General features: G+C 37.2%; 1 protein-coding gene across 13 annotated transcripts in view; it reads left to right on the forward strand.

The window, feature by feature from the left end:
• Nucleotides 1-589: 589 nt before the first annotated feature.
• AGBL3 (AGBL carboxypeptidase 3) overlaps nt 590-23,267 on the forward strand; it is a 72,276-nt gene continuing 49,598 nt past the window's right edge. For 7 of the 13 annotated variants that reach the window (XM_047831576.1, XM_047831625.1, XM_047831601.1 and 4 more), the window contains exons 1-6: nt 590-805; nt 1,965-2,072; nt 2,992-3,052; nt 5,557-5,742; nt 18,814-18,921; nt 22,005-22,143. In XM_047831576.1, the coding sequence (XP_047687532.1) occupies nt 1,974-2,072; nt 2,992-3,052; nt 5,557-5,742; nt 18,814-18,921; nt 22,005-22,143 (593 nt within the window). In that variant the 5' untranslated portion in view covers nt 590-805; nt 1,965-1,973. Of the gene's footprint in view, nt 806-1,950; nt 2,073-2,991; nt 3,053-5,556; nt 5,743-18,813; nt 18,922-20,242; nt 20,331-22,004; nt 22,144-23,267 lie in introns of those variants that run through there. The other 6 variants (XM_047831683.1, XM_047831663.1, XM_047831585.1 and 3 more) reach the window with 5 other exon arrangements.

Below are 23,267 nucleotides of genomic sequence, written 5' to 3' on the forward strand. Positions count from 1 at the left end.
GTAAAGTGATGTGCGTAGCGCCTCAGAAGGTCCGAAGTGCTCGATGTGTTTGCTAACAATTATGATACCTAAAGAATCTCTGAGCTGGGAAGAATTTAGAGTTCACCCTAGTGTATCTATCACTCCTCTACCAAGTATTTAGAGAGAAGTCTCGTTTCCTGAATAAAGATTACTAGTCACACAATCGCGCAGAATGCAGTTCTGTGTGGGTGCAAATAAAGACTAACAAGGCTCAAGTCTTAACCAGTACGTTCTACTGCCTCCTTGGCTAAAGGACAATCGACGCGGAGAAGCGAAGGGACAAATCGCTGCCGGCTCCTCTCCTCTCCTAAGTTTCCCCCCGCCCAGGTAGGGGGCTCCACGCTAGCGCACTTGGGGACTCTCTCCGCCCCCTCGCCTCGGCCCCTCGTTCCCGTCATCCTCTGGCCGAAATCCCGCGTGGGCTCTTCTCGGCGCTGGTCGCTAGGTGATTCCCGAGGGCGCTCGGAAGTCTCGCGAGGGTGGTCCCGTTGCTCAGGAAACGGAGGGCCTCGCCTCTCGGTGAAGGGCGTGGCTGGAGCTGTTGAACTATCCCCGCGTTCCTTCCAGACGCTGGACCTTAGGTGTCTCGGGCGGAACGGCTGCGCCCCGCAGGGACGGGACGACTGGCCTGGGCGGAGGACTCGGGGCGGGGGCGAGGGCCCGGCCGAGGCGGCCCAGAAGGAAGAGACTTCGCAGACGGGCCGCCCCCTGCGGGAAGTGAGCGCGCGTGGAAAGACCGCGCGTCCCAGAAAATGAGCTCCTCCCCACACTGCCTGGTCCAGAAGTGAGCGTGGGAGGCACCCCTTGCAGACACAACTTGGGGCTTAAAAGTCCTTCCCACTGAGAAAGTCACCGTGCCTGTCCGCAGACCCGCCCTGCGTGGCTGGGCGTGGAAACGCCTGCTTTTGCCTCGTCTGCTTCAGCCGTGGAAGACACAGGAAGCGCCCATTAGATAGTGTGTGTGTGTGTGTGTGTGTGTGTGTGTGTGTGTGTGTGTGTGTGTGTGTCTTTCAGGTCAGCACGTTGGTGTGCCTCCTATGTTCATGTTAGGAAATAGAGCCAGGATTTATGCCACGTTTTCCAAATTTGGAATTGTGACGATCCCCCCCAGGCTGAAACTTCAGTCTCTTAATCCCGGAGGTGTCATCTCTATTGCATGAGTTATTTGCTCTCTGTAGAGAGGAGCATAAACCAATAGATTCGAAATTGGTAAATTCCTTTGGTCTCAAAAAGAAGAGAGTCTGGCAAGGAATTTGGTATTCCGTTGTCTTAACCACTTGGGAGGATGTTTGCATGGAAGGAGTAGTCACCGCCAATACAACCTTCGGATAGCTATTGAGATTTAAGTAAGAGTAATTGAATATTAGAACAGAGACAGTATCTTACAGAATAGTAACCAAAATCTAAGGAGAAAAGTCTGTTGTAGTCATTTGAACTTTTGGTCAATTGAAAACTAAAGCAGAAAAAAAAGATTTTTTTTAAGCTATGCTGTTAGATATCATTGCCTGAGTAACTATAATTTTACTTTGACCCATGATCTTTGTATTTTTTTATTTTTACTTTATTTATTTATTTATTTTTGATCCATGACCTTTTTAAATGCCTCAGGATCATTCCGAACTTACTATGCCGTGTGGTATTGGGAATACAGGATGTGAATGATTTGGCTGTGTAGCCTGGAAATTTCTTTTTCCAATACATTATTTACTTGATTAGCCTTTCCTTGTGATTTTTGCCTCTTTTTCATGGAAATGGAAAATGTCTTCAGTTTTTGGAAATTGAATGTCTAATTAGCTGTGTCCTAATATAGCTTTTAGAGAAGCCTGTTGTCACTATTAATTAAATACAATTGAATAAAAGGTTGGGGTACTCATTTAATGTAATAAACACCTTCAACTTAAACAGAAAACTGTCAAATAAGTTCCCTAGAAATTGTTTTACAGCCTACCTACATGATAAAAGAAATTTCAAGCCAGATATTGCCAGAAATGTCAGAAGATTCAGAAAAGGAAGACTATTCAGACAGAACGATCAGTGATGAAGATGAATCAGTATGTTTTTCTCAACTTCATTCCACTTAATTTCAGATAAATCGTATGTTATAAAATATAAATTTCCCGGTAAAAATATTACAAAATCAGTTGGATGTGAAAATCAATTCGATGTTTAAATCACTTGCCACTGAAGTTCGAAAATAATTTGAAAGCCAAGATGTTGCTGTGTGCAGTATGCCCTGTCTAGAAAGAGAACCTGGATTGGTATTGTTGTTTAGAAAATATTTTGGCTAAGATTCTTCTCAGTTTTACTTAAAAGTGTGTATAAAATCATTACTAAGGTTTTATTTTTATAATTCTTCACTTACGTCTGTGTTACATCATAATATGTATCATAATACTGCAGCCTCCTATGTTCTAAATCTACTGTTTGTCACCATAATAGGTTTAATGTGGCTCTGATGTAACAAAGGGACACGGAAGAAGAAAAAGGGAAAAACAAAGCACAGTATTTCAAAAGAGTTTGCCTGGTTCTAGTACATATTTCTGAGAGATTTCCTTCACATTTTAGTAAAATATAAATTACCATGTATCTAAGTTAAGGTCCCAAAATAAGCTCCCTATTAACCCTCTCAGTCTATGGCTTCTTGTGCTTCTTTTCTTTTAATTTTATTCGTAGTTTAAATTGGGTTGCCAAGCTTACCAAGAATCTTTAAACTTTATTCCCTCCCTGCAATCATTAATCTGACCTTACCCAATGAAAGAAGGAGGTTGAAAGATAAAGGCTGGAAGGTTTGAGGGTATTTGAAGTGTTTGGCACTTTGAGACTGGTAGTCCCTAATAATCCTTTAATTTTTTTCATTTATTAAAGATTAAAAAGAGGCACTCAATTCTCACTACTAAAATAGATGTAAAAAATTTCTGGATTTGGAAGCTGTTGGTTTTTAAAAGAATATTTTAAAACTCTTTGTTTTAGGATGAGGATAACTTCATGAAATTTGTAAGCGAAGATATCCACCAGTGTGCACTTTTAACAGGTTTGAACTTATCCATATTTTCTTCCTTCCCTTTATGATAAAACCTTGAGTGAATAAATAGCAAATGAAAAATTCATTCAAGGTCCATGAAAAATAAGAAAATGAAGAAACTAGAAAAAAAGATTGAATAATATAGGAATGTATTCTGATACTGGATAAGGAGAGAAAATGTATCCACTCTTATAAGAATCTTTTGGAGCTCAAACTGTGAAGGTTTTAGGTAAACCTGATATTGAATGAAACTGAATAAAAGTGGTCATTACTTTATGAAGGACTACCCTTAACATAAAGATTTACATAGGCATTTCTTTAAATAATTAGCTCTTAAATTTACAGTATGACTCGAGTTACAGTACACAGTGTTTTTAAAGTACATTTTTATTTTTTTTAATGTTTATTTATTTTTGAGACACGGAGACAGAGCAGAGCGCGAGTGGGGGGAGGGGCAGAGAGAGAGGGAGACACAGAAACTGAAACAGGCTCCAGGTTCTGAGCTGTCAGCACAGAGCCCGATGTGGGGCTCGAACCCACCAACCGTGAGATCATGACCTGAGCCGAAGTCAGACGCTTAACTGACTGAGCCACCCAGGCGCCCCTATAATACATCTTTTTTTTTAAATGAAGTATGCTTGTACAGAGTTTTTTTAATAAAGCCATTCACTTGCAAAAGTACATATATGTGGAATCTTTGTGTATACTTGATTTTTAAAAAATGTATACATTTAGAGTTTTAAAATAAAATATTTCTTCTAAATATCCACATATCTATCACAGATGATCTGAAATTGAAGATAAGGCCTTAATTCTTTTTTCTTCTCTCTCTTTCTATCGTAAAAGTCTTTCGAGATACCTACTATTCTCAGTTTGGTATGTATCCCTCTAGACCTTTTTCTTTGCACTTACACACATATATCTATGCCCATACTCATAAAATATTTGTAGTACTAGTTTATGGACATCTTGCCACCCTTTTTTGCTTTTTAAAATTTTGCCAATCTGTTGGGAAAAAGGAGGTAACTCACTGTCTAACCAGTGTGGTCTTTATTGCTGAAGAAATTGAGAATTATTCCATATGCTTGTCTATTTATATTTCCTCTTATAATGAATTCCCTGTTATAGTAATCCTTTGTTAATGTTGCTTCCATGACTTAGAATTATTTTGATGTTAAGTTTATCATTATTCATTTGTGGCTCTTTATTTTTAAATCTGTTTAAGCTACAGAGGCCTTCCCTACCCCAAGGTCATTATTATAATCATATAAGTTTTCTCTAAATACTTTGAATTTTGTATTTAATTTCTCTATAATTTACACTCATGAGCAGTATGAGATATTGATCTAGTTTTATTTCCTAATTCATAGCTACCTTGCCATTTTTGAGTCATACTGTAAATTAGACAAAATGTGGTCTCTTCACATAATGAAAAACTAGATGCTTAATAACTGTTGAAAAAATGGATCTAAATAACAATCCTGAGAAGTAGCAGGGAATATTATTATTCCTTATTTACATATAGTAAAATTTATGTTCAGAGAGGCTGCATTAGCCAAGAAAAATCATATAGAAACAAAGTGGTGGAATAGAACTCAGTTGGTCTGACATCTAGTCCAGCTTGATATATCTGTTATCGTACAAAAATAGCCCAAAACTAAATCTAGGTAAAAAGCCACATTTTAGAGGTAGAAGAGCAAGAGGAGGCAGACAAATGGAAAACAAAATATGTGAAAGGGAGAAAACAGGAAAGTATAGCATCATAAAAGACAAGGTACATGAGGGGTGATTATCCACATCAAACTGATGCCCCACAGTTATCCCATTGAAAGAGACAGGGCCTCTGCGCTGCCTACTTGTGTTGTATTCTTTGTGAATTATGTGCTTGGGGTTGTGTCACACAGTGACCCTAGAATGAGCACTGAGAAAAATTTGTGACAGAGTTCACTAGCAACCCTTGAGAATATTCTTCCAGTAGGCGGTGAGGAATTATGATCGTGGACAGATTGTTGCCTCAGTGTGATTAAGTTTAAGAAGACTCGGCAGTAAACAGTTTGCTAGAATAATTGCGAGAAATAAATGTTTTTGGAGTAGCACGGCATTTAGCATAAAATAATAGTATCTGAGGTCAAAAACTACTTTTTAGCTATTGTAAAGATCAATTGTTACAAAATTTCAATAGTAATTTTTATTTATTTATTTTTTATTTTTTAGAGAGAGAGGGAGCAAGGGATGGGCAGAGGGAGAGGGATAGAATCTTAAGCATAGGCCGACTCAGGTCTCCATCTCCTAACCATGAGATCATGACCTGAGCCAAAATCATGCGTTGGAAGCTTAACCGACTGAGCCACCCAGGTGCCCCAGTAATTTTATTTTTTAAGTGCCATGAATTATAATATCCACAAATATTTATAAATTAATGGTATTGGGAGGGAAAAAGGAATGTATTAAAAAATTATAGAAATTGGGGCTTTGCTTCTTATCACTCATGACTGTGTTGAATCTTTTTTCAGCTAACTCTGTTGGTGACCCATTTTTCCCACGGACTACCCAGATACTGTTGGAATATCAACTAGGGAGATGGGTGCCACGTCTTCGTGAACCACGAGATTTGTATGGTGTTTCTTCTTCTGGTCCACTGAGTCCAACACGGTGGCCGTACCACTGTGAGGTCATTGATGAAAAAGTCCAGCATATTGGTATGTTCCTAGATGTTTTTGGAATTCAAATATTAGCATACTTACTTTGCCAAACTTCATGAGGAGACTCATGGTGTTAGAACAGTGCGTTCCAACAGGAATATAACATAAGCTGTATGTATCATTTAAAATTTTCTAGTGGCCACATTTTAAAAAAGGAAAAAGGGGCCCCTGGGTGGCTCAGTTGGTTGAGTGTCCGACTTCAGCTCAGGTCATGATCTCATGTCTCATGGGTTCGAGCCCTACATCGGGCTCTGTGCTGACAGCTTGGAGCATGAGCCTGCTTCAGATTCTGTGTTCCCTCTTTCTCTCTCTCTGCCTTCTCCACTCGCACTCTGTCTCTGTCTCTCAAAAATAAACATAAAAAATATTTTTTTAAGGAAAATAAATAAGTGAAATTGATTTCAAAAATATATTTAATTTAGGGGCGCCTCGGCTCAGTCAATTAAGTGTCCAACTTCGGCTCAGGTCATGACCTGAGTCCATGAGTTCGAGCCCCACATCCGGCTCTGTGTTGACAGCTCAGAGCCTGGAGCTGCTTCAGATTCTGTGTCTCCCTCTCTCTTTGCCCCTCCCCTCTTGAGTGCTTTCTCTCTTTCAAAATTAACATTAAAAAAATTGTTTTAATATATATTTTATTTAAGCCAAATATATCCAAAATATTTTGCATTCTTTTTTTTTCATATGAAATCTTCAAACTCTGGTGTGCATTTGCACTTGCATTTCAGTTTTAAGCCACATGTGCTTAAAAGAGGAACTTAAAACATGTGCCAGAGTTTTGTAATTCTCAACAATTCCAAATAGCATGACGGTTCCAGTCACATTCAAACTCTTATGTAGAGTGAGGTTGCAGACAGAGGGTATGCCAGATGGCTGTGTAATCTTGCTTTTTTTCTCCCTACCTCTTTCTCCTTCCCCTCCTGCCCTACTACCACACCGAGTATCTTCCTTCTCCTGTGTGTCTTTATCCTCTTCACCTTCTGCCTTTCTCCCGTTCGCCATTGCCCTTCCTTTCTTATTTTCTATCTTTGTGCCCCTTTGTCGTTTTTCTCTCCTCTCCCACTTTCTGCTTCTTTCCTTCAATGTATGTTTTATGGACGTGAAGTGTGCATATTTCAGTGAATATTTTTATGTTTCTGTATGTGTGCATTCTCAAATTTAGTTTTCATTCAGTGGCTTACAGCCTTATCTTCCCAATTCTCACACACAAATGATAGAAACATTCCTATTAGCACTTCCTCATTGCCACTGTTTTCCACTTTGTGTTAATTATAGCATATTATAATGCTATAATAATATTATTGCCATGTAGAGATATTATTAGACATTCACTGGTGATTAAAATTAAAAACCATCTATACTTACTATAATTGTCTACACTTACTTAAATTAGATGCTACTTACACATTCTTATAAACTAACTTTTCTCTTTATATTATTTGATGGAGAAACGGTAAAGAAGAAGTCTGTCTCCCCCTCTCTGATTGACTCTCTCTCCCTCCCTCCCTCCCATCCTCTCTCTCTCTCTCTCTGTGTGTGTGTGTGTGTGTGTGTGTGTGTGTGTGTGTGTATATATACACACATATATATTTACATATATATGTATATGTATATATGTGTATATATATTTACATATATATGTATATGTATATATGTGTATATATATATGTATATATACATATGTATACACACACACACACACACACACACACACACACAGGCTTCAGATGACTTCTAAGTCAAAAGTTCCAGCTGAGTGTTTATGCCCCTGTGGTCATATGGTCAAGCCAGGCTGTCTGATTCTGCCAAATGAAAACCACCAGTAGATAAACTGCCCATGGTGGGTACCAGGGGAGTTTCAGACTTTAAATAGCACATTATAAATCTTAACTGTCCTTATCTTGGCCAACTGTCAAAGCTAGATGTCCATACTTCCCCAGATATAAAAATAGAGCTTTTCTGCTTTACTATAAATGAACTCTGTCCTACACAACTATATATCTTGAAAGTCTTTCCACATCAGCTCACATATATCAATCTTTTTTTATATAAATTGGTTTATTAGATTTAATTGGATAAACAATATTTTCTGTAACTGCTACCTTATTAATGAATTTTAGATGTTTCTAGTCTTTGGCTCTGACAAACAGAACTACATGAACATTCTTTTATATGTGTCCTATTGTGTGTGTGTGTGTGTGTGTGTGTGTGTGTGTGTGTGTAGTGTTGGAAGTAAATGCCTAGATTTCCGGTTAAAATAATACTGCCAAATTGCCCTCCAAGAGGAGCTGTAACAATTTATATGAGCATGGTTGGGGTCTTCAAGATTACCTTCAGGTTCAATGATTATAGAAGGACTCCTAGAACTCAAAAAACTGCCATACTCATGGTTATGGTTTATTACATTGAAATGATACAGATTAAAATCAGCAAAGGTTAAAAAAATCAGCAAAGGTAAAAGGTACATAGACTAGAGTCCAGGATAGATCAGGCACAAGCTCCAGTTGTCCCCTTCTAATGGTGTCTTTTGTACAGTGTTTAATACTCCCAGCTATGTGAGATAACACATGAAGTATTGCCAATCAGGAAAGCTCATCCAAGCTTTGGTATCCAGGATTTCTATGAGGGGCTGGTCATGTCTCCATGGAGTATATATATATATGGTTGGCCTTAGTTACTCAGTCTCTAACCTCTCCTGTTAAAACTGATAGCATATGGTACAAGTCCCTCTACCATAAATCACATTAGTGTAAATTATCTGGTGTGACCCAAAGCCCCAAGTAGACGATAGACTCTTATCAAGCAGGATAGTCCAAAGTCTTAGAGGTTATCTTCTAGGAGTTTTACAAGGGTCTAACTTTTCTTTGGTATGTGCAGAGTTTGGACAACCCAGGCCTTCTGAGTTAATCCTTCATTACACCGTAAGAAGGCGTGTTTTTCCATATACCCATAAACACTGTTTAGTTCCCTGATTTTCAACAATCTGGTGTTGTTTGCTTTATATATGTTATGTTTTAATTTATATTCTTTATTTATTAGTGACATGGAATATCTTTACATATATTTATTGGCTATTTTAGTTTTTATATTTATTTTTTTGTGGTAAGAGCACTTAGCATGAGGTCTACCCTCAGCATATTTTTAAATGTGCAATACTGTATTGTTAACTATAGGCACAATGTTGTTATAAATCTTACTCATCCAGTATTATTGAAGCTTTAAATATGTTGATTAGTAGCTCCCCGTTTTTCCCTCCTGCTGGCTCCCAGCAGCCACCATTCCACTTTCGGAGTTGGACTCCGGAAATTTTAGATACTTCATGTAAGTGGAATCATGTAGTATTTGTCCTTCTGTGACTTCATTTAGCATAATGTGTCAGGGTTTATCCATGTTGTTGCATATTGAAGGATTTCATTTTTTAAGACTGAATACTGTTTCTCTGTGTGTGTGTGCATGTGCATGTGTGTGTAGCACATTCACTTTGTATCATTTGTCCATCAATGGACATTCAGATTGTTCACACATTTTCACTAATGTGAATAGTACTGCAATGAATATGAGAGTGCTAATGTCTCTTCAAGATCCTAATTTCAATTCTTTTGGGTAAATACCCAGTGGTTGGACTGCTGGATCATGTGGTAGTTCTGTTTTTAACTTTGGAGTTTCTATACTGTTCTACACAGTGTTTGCAGCATTTTTTATTCCCACCAACTGTGTACAGGGATTCCAGTTTCTCCACTTCCTTGCCAGAACTTTTTTTTTTATAATACCCATCATAATAGGTGTGAAATGATACCTCACTGTGGCTTTGATTTTTCATTTCCCTGAAGATCAGTTAACAATGCAATCCCTATCAAAATCCCAATGGCATTTTCATAGAAATAGAAAACAACTCTAGGGGTGCCTGGGTGGCCCAGGTGATTAAGCATCCGACTCTTGATCTCAGCTCAGGTCTTGATCTTAGGGTTGTGAGTTCAAGCCCCATGTTGGGCTCTGTGCTAGGTGTGAAGCCTACTTTAAAAAACTAAAATATAAAAGGAAGGGAGGAAGGAAGAAAACTGAATGGGAAAGGGAACGGAAGTGAAGGGGGAAGGGAAGAACTCTAAAAGTCAGATGGAATCACAAAAGACCAGATAGCCAAATCAGTCTTCAGAAAGAAGAACAAAGCTGGAGACATCACACTTTTTGATTTCAAAATGTATTACAAAGCTAGAGTAATCAAAAAAGGACAGCACTGGCATAAAGAGAGACCTAGAGGCCACTGAAACAGAACAGAGAGCCCAGAAATAATTCCATGCATATACAGTCAATGAATCTTTGAAAAGAGTACCAAGAATATACAATGAGAAAAGGATAGCCCTTCAACAAATGTTGAGAAAATTGGATATCCACGTGAAAAAGAATGAAATCAACCCTTAACATCTTACAGTATGCAAAAAAAAAACCTCACAATTTATTATGGATTAAAGACTTAAACATAAGACCTGAAACTGTAAAACTCCTAGAAGAAAATTTATGGAAAAAGACCTTGCTATTGTCAATGATACCATGGATATCATGCCAAAGTACAGACAGCAAAAGCAAAAATAGGTAAGTGGGATTACGTCAAACTAAAAAGCTCTGTGTGGCAAAGGGAACAATCAAAACTGAAAAAACAACCTATGGAACAGGAAAATATTTGCAAACCATATGTATGATAAAGGGTTAATCTCTAAAATACATAAGGAATTTCTACAGCTCAATAGCAAAAAAAAAAAAAAAAAAAAAAAAAAAAAAAAGTAACCAGATTTAAAAACAGGCTGAGGACTTGCATAGGCATTTCTCCAAAGAAGACCTGCAATTGACCAACAGGTGTATTCATTGGCTTTTTATGTCAACTGATAAAATTCTTTGCCCATTTTGTTATTGGTCTCAAAAGTCTTTGTATACTGCTTTCTCTTAAACCCTGTCCAGCCACCGTGGAACAATCCATAGCTAGCTTGCTGGGTGTGATGAGCATGAAGCAGAGATGAGCCAAGATTAGCCTACATCGTTTAGCCACCAGCCAAACCTGCAGCTTATCAAGATAAATGAGTGAACCTAACCCACCAGAAGAATCATGTAGCTGAGATAAATAAATGATTATTGTTTTGTGTCACTAAGTTTGGGGGTGGTTTCTTAAATAGTAAAAACACATATACTAGCATGGTTAGGAGTTCAGTCTCTGTAATAATAAACTATGGTCCACAGGCCATATCTCGCCCATTATCTATTTTGAACCTTCTATTAATCATTGAAATGTGGAACATAAATTAATCTTGGAAAAGGAATATCTTTTATAATCAATACCCAAAGAATTTCTTTTAATAAAATACTATATAGTTCTGGGAGATATCAACAGATTTTCTAGTCTCAGACAAAGTTTACAGGGATAGCCAATGATATTCCATACACAGACATTAGGTTAATTCCTCCAAGAATTAAACAGGCTCCTTTTGCATTTAAGAGAGGAAAAAAATGAAATAACTTTCTAATGTCAGTAAGAAAACTCATCTTCAAACAAATTGCATGTAGAAATATATAAATGAGATTACTATATTCTTTTTAAAAATTTTTTTATTTCTCTTTTGAGAGAGAGCACGAGCTCTGAGCTGTCAGCGCAGAGCCCGATGTGAGGTTCAAACTCACAAACCATGAGATCATGACCTGAGCCGAAGTCAGGATGCTTAACCAACTGAGCCACCCAGGCACCCCAAGAAAAGTTATTTTCAAACAAATTGCACACACAAATACATATATGAGATTACTATATATTTTTAAGGGCAGTATATAGTGCCTTATATTTCAATATGTAAAATTCACGTGTTCTTTGATTTAGCATTTCCACTGCCAGGTATCTAGCCCACAGGTCTTCAAACACATGGATCGAGGCATATTATAAGTAATGTAGTATAAAGAGACTGTTAGAACCAAATGTCCATCAGTAAAGAAATGACTGTAATGTCTGTCAGTGGTCAGGTAATGGCAATCCATATTAGGGAACTCTACACGGCTATTAAGAAATGAGGGAGATCTATATATATTAATAAAAATCGGAGAGGCTGGGTGGCTCAGTCAGTTGAGCAACCGGCTTTGGCTCAGGTCATAATCTCACAGTTTGTGAGTTCGAGCCCCGCATCGGGCTCTGTGCTGACAGCTGGGAGCCTGGAGCCTGTTTCAGAGTCTGTGTCTCCCTCTCTGACCCTCCCCTGTTCATGCTCTTTCTCTCTCTGTCTCAAACATAAATAAACATTTAAAAATTTTTAAAAAGAAAAATCGCTAAGATATTTGGTTAGGTGGGGTGGGAAAAATTGATGATCAGTTTATACATAAAGTGATATAATATACAAGAAGAGGAATTGTAGTTGACTCCCAAGTATCCATTTCACCTCAGTTAAGTAGTACATGTCAGTTAGTCCATGACACTGTTTTACTGAAAGCCACATTGTTCTCATTTTACAACAGTAAGGGATCCAACCTTAGGAGGACCTCAGATCTGAAATGACAAAGTAGAAAGACATAAATAAATTGTGCCTTGAATGGCCACTGAGCCACTGATTGTACCAGACCTTGAATCCTCTCTGTTTCTAGATTTCTAAATATGTAAGATAATAAATTACTGTGTAAGCCAGTTTGCCTTAAGAATTGTTGTTACTTGTAGCTGGAAGCATCTTTATGGGATAGTTGAAAAAGACAAAGCCTGAAACTAAAAACCCAAATGTTCATATTTAGATCTGTGCGATGAATTATGGATAATTCTTTTTCTTTTGGCTTAAAGTATATTTTTAAATTTTTATACAGCAAATTTGTTTAATAAAAAATACTTATCAAAAGCATCCAAATTAAGCACCTTTAATTCAAGTTTTATTACTCCTGAGATTTTCTGTGACTCTTAGACATCTGTTTTGTAAGATCACTTCCTTCTACTACATGTCTGTCATCAAAAAGTGGGATAAACCAAAGGTGAAGGGCAGGTAAGTCTTACAGAAAAAAGAGAGAGAAAAAAAAATGCAATATTCACTGTCATCTACTTAGGCTTTTAAATCAGTGCTATATGGGTGCTTCAGTCAGTTAAGCGTCAGACTTCGGCTCAGGTGAAGATCTCACGGTTTGTGGGTTCAAGCCCCACATCTGGCTCTGTGCTGACAGCTAGGAGCCTGGAGCCTGCTTCAGATTCTGTGCCGCCTCCTCTCTCTCTGCCCCATTCATGCTCGCTCACTCTCAAAAATAAATAAACATTAAAAAAATGTTTTTAATAAATAAATCAGTGCTGTAAATGGTTGAATCAGTACTGGAGCTGTTAATTTTCATTGCTTTTCCTCCATAAAGAGATGATAGGTATAGTACAAAAAATGTATTCCACAGATTTGGATTTACCATCATGAAAACACTTTCTAAATTTATATTTATTGACTTTCTGAGAAACTAGTAGTCTCTTATTACCAAGAATAGTATCATTTACAGATTGGAACTTAACACAAACTAACGAAGTCAAGGAGGGAAAACACCAAGCAAATACTTTAAAACAAAATATTTGCTAGTCTTACAAGTGTCACATTCAAAATTTATTTTTGCATAGAGTTTATAGCTTGAATATAAGCTCTTTTCAGACATGTCTAGGCTTGTCTGCTATCCTGGTAGTTAGGGCCTCAGGAGTCTTCTTTAACATGAGAGGTGTTTTGTTTTTGTTTTTTTTCCTTAAAATGAAATGTATGGTACAGGGCTGAGGGCATAGTGTTATCTCAGTATTAACCCTCCAAGCTAGACCTGAAGACAAAGGAGAAAGGAGCTGAAGGCCAGAGTAAAAAACTTCACAAGATGATCCAAGAGACACAATGGCACAAACAGCACTGATTTGGTGCTCATGGGACATAGTAAATGCTAACTAAGTCTCCTGGGGACATGACTTTGACCCAAGGAGAACTCAAAGCAGTGCTGTTTTGTTTTGTTTCTTGTTTTTTGTTTTCCATTGAGTATTATGTTAGCATTTATTATGTTGAGGACATGTTCCCCCTAAACCTCCTTTGTGAGAGTTTTATCATGAATGGATTTTGTACTTTGTCAAATGCTTTTTCTGCATCTGTTGAAATGATCATATGGTTTTTATCCTTTCTCTTGTTGATGAGGTGTGTATCACATTGATTGTTTGGGAATATTGAATTACCCTTGTATCCCAGGAATAAATCCCACTTGATCATGGTAAATGTATTGTTGGATTTGATTGTTTATTTTGTTGAGGATCTTTGCTTCTATGTTCATCAGAGATACTGGCCTGTAGTTCTCTTTTTTTGTAGTGCCTTTATCAACTTTGGTACCAGGGTAATGAATAGGTATTATCTCTTCTTTAAATGTTTGGTAGAATTCACCTGTAAAGCCATCTGGTCCGGAACTTTTGTTTGGAGTTTTTTGATTATTTTTTTTATTTTTTATTTTTTTTTTAATTTTTTTTTTCAACGTTTATTTATTTTTGGGACAGAGAGAGACAGAGCATGAACGGGGGAGGGGCAGAGAGAGAGGGAGACACAGAATTGGAAACAGGCTCCAGGCTCCGAGCCATCAGCCCAGAGCCTGACGCGGGGCTCCAACTCCCGGACCGCGAGATGGTGACCTGGCTGAAGTCGGACGCTTAACCGACTGTGCCACCCAGGTGCCCCATCTGGCTTTCTTTAGTGATATTCCTGGATTCCTTTTCTTTACTTTTTGTGTAGCATCTATGATTAGTATTTTATTTATGGTTACCATTAGTTTTGTACACAACACTTTCTGCATATAGCAGTATATATTAAGTTATGGTCACAAGTTTGAACTCATTCTTTACTCCTCACCTCACCCCTTGCCCCAAGTTTTAGGTGTATAGTACCATAGTTACATCCTTTTATTTTGTGAATCCCTTGACTGATTTTTATAGATATAGTTAATCTTACTACCTTTGTGCTTCCTAATATTTTCTTACTCTTGCTTACAGTCTTTTCTTTTTTCTTTTTTCTTTTTTTTTTTTAATTTTTTAATGTTTATTTATTTTTGAGAGAGAGAATCCAAAGCAGGCTCCGGGCTCTGAGCTGTCAGCACAGAGCCTGATGCAGGGCTCAAACTCACGAACCACGAGATCATGACCTGAGCTGAAGTTGGACACTCAGCCAACTAAGCCACCCAGGCACCTCTACAGTCTTTTCTTTTCACATAAAGAATCCTCTTTAACATTTCTTGTAAGGCTGGTTTAGTGATGAATTCCTCTAACTTTTATTTGTCTGAGAAACTCTTTTATCTCTCCTTCTGTCTTGAGTGATAAACTTGCTGGATAGAGTACGCTTGATTGCAGGGTTTTTTCTTTCAGCACTTTGAATATATCATGCCACTCCATTCTGGTCTGCAAAGTTTCTGCTGAAAAATCAGCTGATAACTTCATATAAACTTTATGGGACTTCCCTTGTATATAACTGTTTTCTTTTCTCTTGCTGCTTTTAAAAATTATTCTTTATCACTGCTTTTTGCCATTTTAATTCCTATGTGTTTTGGTGTGGAACTCCTTGGATTGATTTTGTTGGTGTCTCTCTGTGCCTCCTGGATCTGAATTTCTGTTTCCTTCCCCAGATTCAGGAAGTTTTCAGCTATTATTTCTTCAGATAAAATTTCTTCCCCCTTCTCTCTCCCTTTTCCTTCTGGGATCCCTATATATGAATGTTATGCTTGATGATGTCACTGAATTCTCAATTTATTTTCAATTTTTCTTTTTCTTTTTTCTTTCTCTCGTTCAGCTTGATTACTCTATATTACTCTGTCTTCCAGGTCACTGATCTGTCTTTCTGCTTCCTCTAGTCTACTGTTTATGCCATCTAGCATAGTTTTAATTTCACTTATTGAGTTCTTCATTTCTCATTGGTTCTTTTTCATGTTTTCTGTCTCTTTGTTGAGGGTCTCACTGAGGTCTTCCACTCTTTTCTCAATTCCAGTGAGTATCTTTATGACCATTACTTTAAATTTTCTGTCAGACATATTACTTACCTGTTTCATTCAGCTCTCTCGCTATGATTTTGCCCTGTTCTTTCATTTGAGAGATATTCCTCTGTCTCCTCATTTTGTCTCTCTGTTTCTGTTTCTATGGGTTAGAAAAGTCAGCTACATCTCCTGCTCTTAAAAGTAGTGGCCTGTAGTGTGTTGTCCCCTGTTCAACAGAACCTAGCGCTTCAGAGTTGTCTCCTATGTGTGTTACATGCACCCTACTGTTGTGGCTGAGCCATGTTTGCCATCAGTCGGCATTGGTTCTTTTTTCCCTATTGTGGATGGGGTTTGGTCCCTGTGTTGTTAGTGAGCCAGTCTGGGGCTACATTGGGCTTGAGTTGAGTCAGACTAGGTGTTTTCCAGAGGTGTATAGCACCAACCTGCAGGGTACTCTCACTGTGTGGTCCCCTGGGAGGCTTTTGTTGTTGGGTGGGACCTGCAGTCAGATCATATACCTGCCCTCAGCAGTTGAACTGGTATGTGTGATTTTCTTCCCCATTTACTCCGGGAAGGAGGCAGTTTGGGGTGGTGCTGGCCCCTGTCAGGGCTGATTGCACACTGCCGTGCTTGTGGTACTGCTTTGGATGGACTCCTGCTGAGGATGTGTTGGGTGGGCTGGATCTGTAAGAGAACACAAGGGCAGAGGAACCATGCTAGCAATTTCATGCTGGTCCATTGTTGAAGCAGTGCTATTTTGGTACCTCAAAAGTTTGCAGCTTTAAGAGAACTGGGAAGCAAAACATTTGTTATGCACAGACATATAATTTCTTTGAGACAGTGATTCCACCACCTTTAAGTAGTGTTTTGAATGGAAAAGATCAAAAAGTCTGGCAGGAGATTCTGATAATAGGAAGATTCTAAAAGGGTATAGAACTTGCCTGGCTATTTGACTTAATGACACCTGCAAAAGTTACCACTAGATAGCAGTAAAGAAGTGTCTATATCAGGAATCCATTTGATGTTTAAGTCCCTCACAGGTGAAATTCTTTAATGGATTACTTCTCAAAAAATCTGGAAATACTTCCATTCCCAGCCCATATCTCTGCTTAAACAATTTTAGCTCCAAACAAGCTTCTCTGCAGGGAAGGTATTGTCAGATAGAAAGCATTTATGGCAATAAGTCATTATTACATTATTTGAATTTAAGGGATCCCATAAGAATCCCATCGGAGTTGTTCAACTATCCATTCATCCATCCAACAGTCTGTCAAATACGATGCAAACAGTTTTCATGGAGTAGAGCAAAAGCTAGATTGAAGTGGGTTAGACCGATTCTCAAAATATGGTTCTCAATAAGGGTACTTTGATAAGCTGCAAACTTGTTCCTATTGTATAATTTCTTTATCCAATTCCAGTGGTAAAGTTTCATACTTCTTTACAGATAGGACTATTTATTAGTAAATAGTTAAAGAAGAGTATAAACAGATTAATGAAATCTCTGTTTCTTTAATTAAGAATTAAAGAAATCATGCAGCTTTTGACAATAAACATGCACAAAGGTAAATAGTTGAAATCCCCAAAATTGTCAGAATCAATGCTATGTTAGTAGTTCATGATTAAATTTGATTTGTGTTGGGGCGCCTGGGTGGCTCAGTCGGTTAAGCGTCCGACTTCAGCTCAGGTCACGATCTCGCAGTCCGTGAGTTCGAGCCCCGTGTCGGGCTCTGGGCTGATGGCTCAGAGCCTGGAGCCTGCTTCCGGTTCTGTGTCTCCCTCTCTCTCTGCCCCTCCCCCGTTCATGCTCTGCCTCTCTCTGTCTCAAAAATAAATAAACGTTAAAAAAATATATTAAAAAATTGTAAAAAAATAAATAAATTTGATTTGTGTTAAGGCTTTCAAATAATGAGAGGCTCACTCTTTAGTTATAATTTTCTTTATGACTTATCAATTTATTTCATTGTGTGTTAATGCTACTATGTGTATTCATGCATATTTGCATCAATATTCTGTTCTATTCTTTTTCTGTAGCTAGACTTGATCCATATTCATGTCAAATACACTTCTATTGCTAAAGCAGTTGTACCCAATCCTTAAAACGTCAAGTAATACTTACTTCTCATCACCACATTTTAAAAAATTGTTCTAATGAATATATTTGGGATCATAGAGTATGGCTCCCTCTGTTGGAGCATACGTATTTCCACAGCCATGCATGTCTGACACATATCAGCTAAAGATAAAAGGAAAGGAGGAGAATGCATCATCCAAATTCTGTTCCGCTAAAAAGTGGGAACTACTAGGGCAGCTGGGCTGTGAAGTACTTTTTTCAGTCAAATAGGTCATGTTCAAAAGTTTGATCAAAAATAAGTCATTTATTACAGCATGGTCTAGACAACTTTTAAGAAATTTGGTTCTAAAAATAATGAAGAGAAGGAAAGCTGGTATAGCTAAAGAAGAAAATGGGGGTTCGAGGATAGCCTTCCTTTGAGAAGATAGAAGAAATCTGAACATGTATAAGCTTAGAGGACAACCATTGTCAAGCAGGAGGCTAAAGAGGCAGGGTAAGGGAGAACAAAAGGTGGAGCAGGATTCCCAGAGGTGGGTCAAAAAGTCATCAAATGCTCAAGAAAATGGGATCTTCAGTATGAAATCCTTAATGACACAAAATAATCACGAGCTACTCACTTTAATAATTTAGAACAAAGTACAAATGAAATGTTATGGGTTTTGTTACAGTGTGGCATGTTCATTATCACTTCCAATGAACCGTTGGTAAAATCTAGCCCTACATAAAACACTAAATTTTAGAGTAAAAATACCAATGAATAATTTGAAAATATATGGTCAAAATTTCCTATTTTATTGGGGCATCTGGGTGGCCCAGTGGGTTAAGCATCTGACACTTGTTTTTGGCTCGGGTCGTGATCTCACAGTCCGTGAGTTCGAGCCCCACATCAGGCTCTGCACTATCAGCTTGGAATTCTCTCTCTTTTCCTCTCTCTCTCTGCCTCTCCCCTTCTCTCTCACTCTTCCAAAGTAAATAAAGTTTAAAAACATTTCCTGTTTTATTTTGAAGTAATATTCAAATAATGTTTTCTCTTTTTTTTCCCCCAGATTGGACTCCTTCTTATCCTGAGCCAGTGTACATCCCAACAGGTCTAGAGATAGAACCTCTTTATCCAAACTACAAGGAAGATACTGTAGTTTATCTAGCTGAAGATGGTGGGTACATAATAAAACATGTTGCTATAAAATATAATTTGGTATCTATATTCATCTCTTAATTATATTTGTTTTGCTGTTTATAATGGAAACTGCAGAATACCATGAAGTCTCTGTCACCATCAAGATGTTTGGTTAAAGATTGATTCAAGTGTGGATTTAGTGCTAATTATATTCTTGAAGGTGTACTGCAGTTTATGCAAAGTTGCTTTAAAAAAAAAACATAATGCCCACTAGAATGGAGAATTATATTTAAAAGGAATTATGTTCACATCACCTTTCAAAGAGAAATCCAGTTGAGTATTCTGCAACTATTGTTGCTTCTCTGTTGATAGCTCATGTTCGTGAAATCTTTCAGATGACTTTATTTTCATTTCATGCCAGTTTGATGCATTTCTTGAGATTGCATCTTTAAAAGGGGAAAATACCCCACACTGCAAATAACATCTAAGATTATACCTCAGGAAAAGTGTTCTGAACAGTCAAGATCAATATTTGTACTTTGAGAACTCTATTCATGCAAAATCTCGTATCTGCTTTACAATAGTATGCTAATAACAAAACATAGATGTCTCAGCGTATATGCCAAACTGTGTTGCTTCTAAAGCACCATGTAAGGAAATATGGGATTCCTGCACAGTTTCACCATCCAAGTTCTATATCTTAGAGCATATATTAGAGATAACTTCAGGAAGCATATGTATTTTATTTAAAGGGCTGGCAAAACAAAGATGTACAAGGATTGTTTCCTATACAGTAAACAATTCTATAAATCATATACTCACATATTTTTTTAAGAACCAGAGTAAAGACAAGCATCTCTGATTTTTTTTAATTTCAAATATTTACATGGCTAACCTGCCTTATAACTTCCACACATAAATGTGATCTGATAAAATATTAAAATAGTTGAGGTGAGTCAATCAGGGTCTTGTCAGGAACTGAATAGCATACTGGGAGTAATTTAAGAAAGTTTAATGAAAGTATAACTTACCAAAGTGTGGACAGACTTCAGAGAGACTCACAAGGGATGGTAAAGCAACATAAAACTGTCAAGAGAGCAAAATCATTGTGTGTCCTAGGCCTGAAAGAGTAAGAGGACAAAATGGTTTTCAGATCTGTAGCTATAGGAAAGAGAAATCTCCAAACAACAAGGTGCATAGAATTCTGGGTTCATGGTTTTTTTTCTTCTAAAAATTTTTTCTTTAAAATGTTCCATTGTCTTGTGACATCTTTTTTCTTAAATAAAAAGTTAGCCATAATTTTTATCATTGTTCCCTACATATATATAATGTGTCTTTTTCTCTCTGGCTGTTTTCAGCAATTTGACTATGATCTGCCTAGATTTGGATACCATTATATTTGGATACCTGCTTGAAGTTTGCTGGACTTCTTTGATCCATAGGTTAATAGAGTTGGATTTTTTTTTCAAATTTGACAACTTTTCAGCCATTATTTATTCACATATTTTTTTCTGTATTCTTTCTCTTCTGTCCTTTGGAATGCCAATTACACATATGTTGGATTTCTAGCTATGTTCCACATGTCACTGGATCTTTTTTTTTCTTCTCTGTCGAGTCTGGATAATTGTATTTATCTGTTTTTAAATTTACTGCATCTTTCTTTTGCAGTATTCAATTTTTCTTAAGCCTCAGGAAAAGTGTTCTTAACAGTCAAGATCGATATTTGTACTTTGAGAACTCTAGTAATGCAAAATCTCATATCTGATTTACAATAGTATGCTAATAACAAAACATCTTTCTTAAACCCATCTAATAAATCATTAACATCAGTTATTGTAATTTTTATTTCTAGCCTTTTCATTTGGTTCTTTTTTTGTAGTTTTTCAGGGTTTTTTTGAGATTACTTGATCTGTTTGTTCAATATCTCTATCTTTTCCTGTAAGTCTTTAGATATATATTCAGAGTCATCTGTTAATCCCAACATCTCGGTTATCTTGGGGTTTGTTGAAAATTGTGTGTGTGTGTGTGTGTGTGTGTGTGTGTGTGTGTGTGACCATGGATCACATTTTTCCTGCTTTTCTTCATGTTTCATATTTTTTCCTAATCATATGCAGGACGTTGTGAAAATATGTTTTAGAAGTCTGTATTATGTTCTTTTTAAAAATTATGCCACAGTTTGTTCTGGTAGGCAGCTAAATTGCTGGCATATCATTTTGCTTCTTTCAGGCTTGGTTTTATTTTTTTATAAGGGCAGACTTTTGTAAGGGCAAAATTTTTATTTTGTCTTAGTCCTTCAGTTAGTCCTAGGTCTTGGTCTTTACCCTTGGATGTGGTACATATGCCCTAGCATGCTCCCTTTCTTGAATCATGAAAGAATGCTTGAGATGCTCCATAAAGTCTTTCCATTCCGGATAGGTTAGAATTACAGTATATTCTAGAATTGCATATCTCAGCGCCACAGTAACATTTTCCTATCTTACTCAGTCTTATCTTGTGCTTATACAGCCAAGCCCTCAGCCATGAAGGGAACCACCAGGGAACCACCATGTAGACTTTTGAGGCCCTCCATCTATGTAGCTTTCATCTCTCTGGTGTCCTGTCTCATAAATTTCCGTAGCCCCAAGCAACTGTCTTGCCTCCTCAGCTCAGCAAGACTGTTAGAGTATTCTTAAGTGCCACCTTCTTAGGATGTAGTCAGAAAGTATTCCCAGGAAGAAAGCCAGGGTTAAACATGGGCATACTTCATGTATTTATCTTCTTTCAACTATTATTATAGTTCTAGTCTGTGTGTTATCCAAATATATGGAAACAGCTCATATTTTTTTATCCAGCTTTATAGTTATTTATAGTGAATGGGAAAGTTCAGGACCAATTACTTCATAAAAATTAGAAGTAGGATAAATACTTTTAATGTGACAAATACATGAATTTATTTTAGGCATTGCTTTTCTAGTCTGAAAATTCTTAGACTTCAACAAATCTGTATGTTAGTGTCAAATTACTTTAAAATTTTAAATCCTTAGTGACACTTCAGTTATACTGTGGCTCCAAACTCTGTGCAGAATAATCTGTGTACTTTAGACATGGCTTGATACCTTTATGGTCTTCTTCTGTCATCAGCTTACAAGGAGCCCTGTTTTGTGTATTCCCGAGTAGGGGGCAACCGAACACCCCTGAAGCAACCTGTGGATAACTATGACAATACTTTGATGTTTGAAGCAAGGTTTGAGAGTGGAAATCTACAGAAGGTAGTCAAAGTGTAGGTTTTAATTATTTTTATTTGAGGAGCTGGACCTTCAACTATTTATTATTTTCTGTATTAGGTACATTAAAGTTTTAGTATTCATTAATGAACTGTAATTCCTTGAAGTATAGATGCCAATTAGAGATTGTGAAGGGGGTATGAAAGGTTCAAATTCTGGATTCAAATACTATGAACTTAAGCAGATTTCTGTAGTGTACATTTTTAATATGCCAGTATGAACTGTCAGACAGACACACACACATACACTCACACTGCTTCTCAAATTTTTTACTGGAATAGTGTTTGAGATGAGTGTTCTATAAAATATGTTTGGGAACATGCATGCTATCCAAGAGCATTCCTTAAAGGAATTTTTACTATGAAAATATTTAAATACAGAGAATAATACAGTTCTCTATTAACCATCATACACCCATGACCTAGATTCACCAGCTCTGGTTTTGCATCCTTTATTTCACCTATTTCTCAATCACTATTTATAACACATACACACACACAGTAAGTACATAGTCCTGATAGAAGAGAAGGTTACTTGGCAAAGAAAAGTCACAAATAACCCAGCAAGATTGTGTGTGTGTGTGTGTGTGTGTGTGTGTGTGTGTGTGTAAAACAAATGTGCCAGTAAAATTATTTTTACCTTTATTTAAGTATCCTTAGTGATTAAGTACGAGGGATGCAAATAGTTACCAAAAACAGTCCTTAAAGAGTTTTCAAATTTTTTAATGTATGTGGTTGTATTAATTTATATGTTTTAAACTTTTCTCAATGATAGTATTTCAGATCTCTAGAGTTTGAATCTAATAGAAAAAGGAATATATATCTGAAGTAAAAAAAAACAGTGGACTTTAAGTTTTAAGAGCTCTTTAATCATTTCTTTTATAGGAAATGTAATCAGGGTAAAATACAGAATTTTTTTATCAAATGCCCATTTTTTTAAAAAAATTTTTTTTTTTTTTTTTTCAACGTTTATTTATTTTTGGGACAGAGAGAGACAGAGCATGAACGGGGGGAGGGGCAGAGAAAGAGGGAGACACAGAATGGGAAACAGGCTCCAGGCTCTGAGCCATCAGCCCAGAGCCTGACGCGGGGCTCGAACTCCCGGACCGCGAGATCGTGAC

Source organism: Prionailurus viverrinus, chromosome A2, assembly GCF_022837055.1.
Source record: "Prionailurus viverrinus isolate Anna chromosome A2, UM_Priviv_1.0, whole genome shotgun sequence".
NCBI classification, from domain to species: Eukaryota; Metazoa; Chordata; class Mammalia; order Carnivora; family Felidae; genus Prionailurus; species Prionailurus viverrinus.